Below are 2,184 nucleotides of genomic sequence, written 5' to 3'. Positions count from 1 at the left end.
GGAAAATATAATTAAAAATATATAAAAATAAGTGTTTCGCTCTCTGTTTATCTTTTTTTTTTTCCATTCCTCTGCAAAGATTGACTGATAAATTATGAGACAAGGTACTAGAATAGCAGTAATGGAGAAATCAGAGGGAGAGAAAAATGAAAGAGACAAAGACAGAGAGAAAGAAAAGAGAGCACATGCTAGTAGCTGCTGTAACTGCTTCATCTTGAAGCAACGCCAACTATGAACACATTAGCTCAACTAGAAAGAAAAAATATATAAAATTAAATAAAAAGTTAAAAACAAAACATAGATAGAAAAATTAAACCGGTTAATTACGATGTAATTAATAATAATAATCAAACTCCACCAAAATTTCATGATTTATACATCCTTCTTCAAATTCAACACTGACCAAATATATATCAATAATAATCATAACAACAAATTAAACATCCAAGCTAATAATTAAGGCCTCTTCAATTAAATTAAAGCATGATAATAAACTAGGTTATATGGAAGAAGAAGGAGAATGAACATTGATTAAAGAGATAATAAAGTCAAAAAGAAGATAACAAAATCAAATTAAAAAAAAAACATGGTAATAATAATTAACCAGAAAATGATGTTTTTTTTCTTTTGGATTATAATTAAAAGGGAGGACGTGCACCGGAACCACCCCAGAAACCTTCAGCTGGCAATTGGCATGAATTAAGAAGATTTTGAGGCACTCCACCATGAAACATTGATGAACTATTGGGATCTCCTCCCACTAGTTGTTGCGGTTGCGGTTGTGGCTGTGGCTGTTGTCCTACAATTCCAGGGGATCCTAGTCCTCCGCCTCCGCTTCCAGAGACGGGGACGGACCCCTCCTCCTCTTCTAGTGGCAGTCTCTCGTACGCTGCATTGCCGAACGAGGCTGCCATGATCACCACCGGGCCGGCCGCCAAAAGTGGGCCCACCACACTCCCACCTACTACCTGTCCCTGTCCACCAGCCAGATATATGGCTAGTCCTGACGCTGCAGGCGGGGCCGGCGGCGGCAGGAATGATCCGGACAGGGACAGAATCTCAAACCTACCATGTAGGGTTACTACGGCACCCGGCGAAGCCGGCTGCCGGAGAGTGACGTTGGTAACCGTTCCACTGCCGCTGAGGATACAGACACCGCGTTGGCGCCGCCGCGCGAAGACGGTGACACTCTCCATGATGTCACAACCGTTTGCAACTTCCATGACATGAGATCTTAAAGCATTTGCACTGTCCCTTGTGATGATGATGGGTGGCTTAGGCTTGTTCTTGGAGCCTGCTGGTCTCCCCCTGGGTCTCCTGGAGATCTCGCCGGATTCTCCTCCGCCGGAGTGCGGATCCTTGCCGTCTCCAGTAGAAGGAGGGGTGGCGGGGTTCTGGTCATCGGCACGGTCACGCTTTTGGCCACGGCTTTGGTCATTCAAATCGGTGGTTTGGTTGGTGTTGGTGTTGTTGAGATTATGGTGTGGTTGAAATTGATGGTGAGGGTGTAGATGAAGGTCTCTGGTAAGAAAAGGAGGCGGTAGAGGTCTTCCTTGTGCTGCAACTGGGTCCATAGATGATTCTTGTTTCTTTGTTCTTCAATAATAATGATATTATGTAACGGTTTTCTTGTTTCTTTTCTTTCTGTGTATCACAATTAACCCTAGCTAGCTAACTAGGTAGCAAGATTCTTGAAAATTAAAGAAAGAGAAGGTGAAGGGTGTTTTTTGAATTTGTGTTTGGTGTTTTTTGGGGTTTGAGGAATGTGTGGGAGAAGAGCTAATAGGCGTGGCTAATTAGGTGTGGTGGTAGCATGCTACTTGGTGAGAGTAAACTAAACTTACCTTTGAGTTATGGAGAAAAAGTAGAGCAATGAATTCAAGCCTTTTTTTTATTTGTTTTGTTCTATCTACAGAAGCCACCAAATTGTGAGCTGAATTGTTTCCACCATTTGTTGTTCATGCGTGATGAGGGAGTTGGAGGTGGTGGTGATGATGATGATGCTTTGTTGATTTGCTGTTTAGCATCGAATAAGAGAGAGAAAGAAATGGTAGCTTGGAGTTTGGAGGAAATAAGGTAAGAGAGAGAGAGAGAGAGAGAGAGAGAGAGAAGAGAGAGTTATCTCAAAGTTGAGAGAGAGAGAAGAGAGAGGAGAAAGAGAAATGAGTTAGAGAGGGTTTTGTG

At 42.4% G+C, this 2,184-nt stretch overlaps 1 protein-coding gene across 1 annotated transcript; it reads right to left on the bottom strand.

The window, feature by feature from the left end:
- LOC107625981 (AT-hook motif nuclear-localized protein 22) lies at nucleotides 444-2,132 on the bottom strand. Its single transcript, XM_021116334.1, has 3 exons — nucleotides 1,745-2,132; nucleotides 1,655-1,713; nucleotides 444-1,615 (listed from the first exon to the last, which is right to left on the bottom strand). The coding sequence occupies exon 3, from the start codon at nucleotides 1,572-1,574 to the stop codon at nucleotides 639-641; it is 936 nt and encodes a 311-aa protein (XP_020971993.1). The 5' UTR covers nucleotides 1,575-1,615; nucleotides 1,655-1,713; nucleotides 1,745-2,132; the 3' UTR covers nucleotides 444-638.

Source organism: Arachis ipaensis, chromosome B02, assembly GCF_000816755.2.
Source record: "Arachis ipaensis cultivar K30076 chromosome B02, Araip1.1, whole genome shotgun sequence".
NCBI lineage: Eukaryota > Viridiplantae > Streptophyta > Magnoliopsida > Fabales > Fabaceae > Arachis > Arachis ipaensis.
Note: the sequence above shows the minus strand (reverse complement) of the source record. Positions and strands in the feature narration are given on the sequence as shown.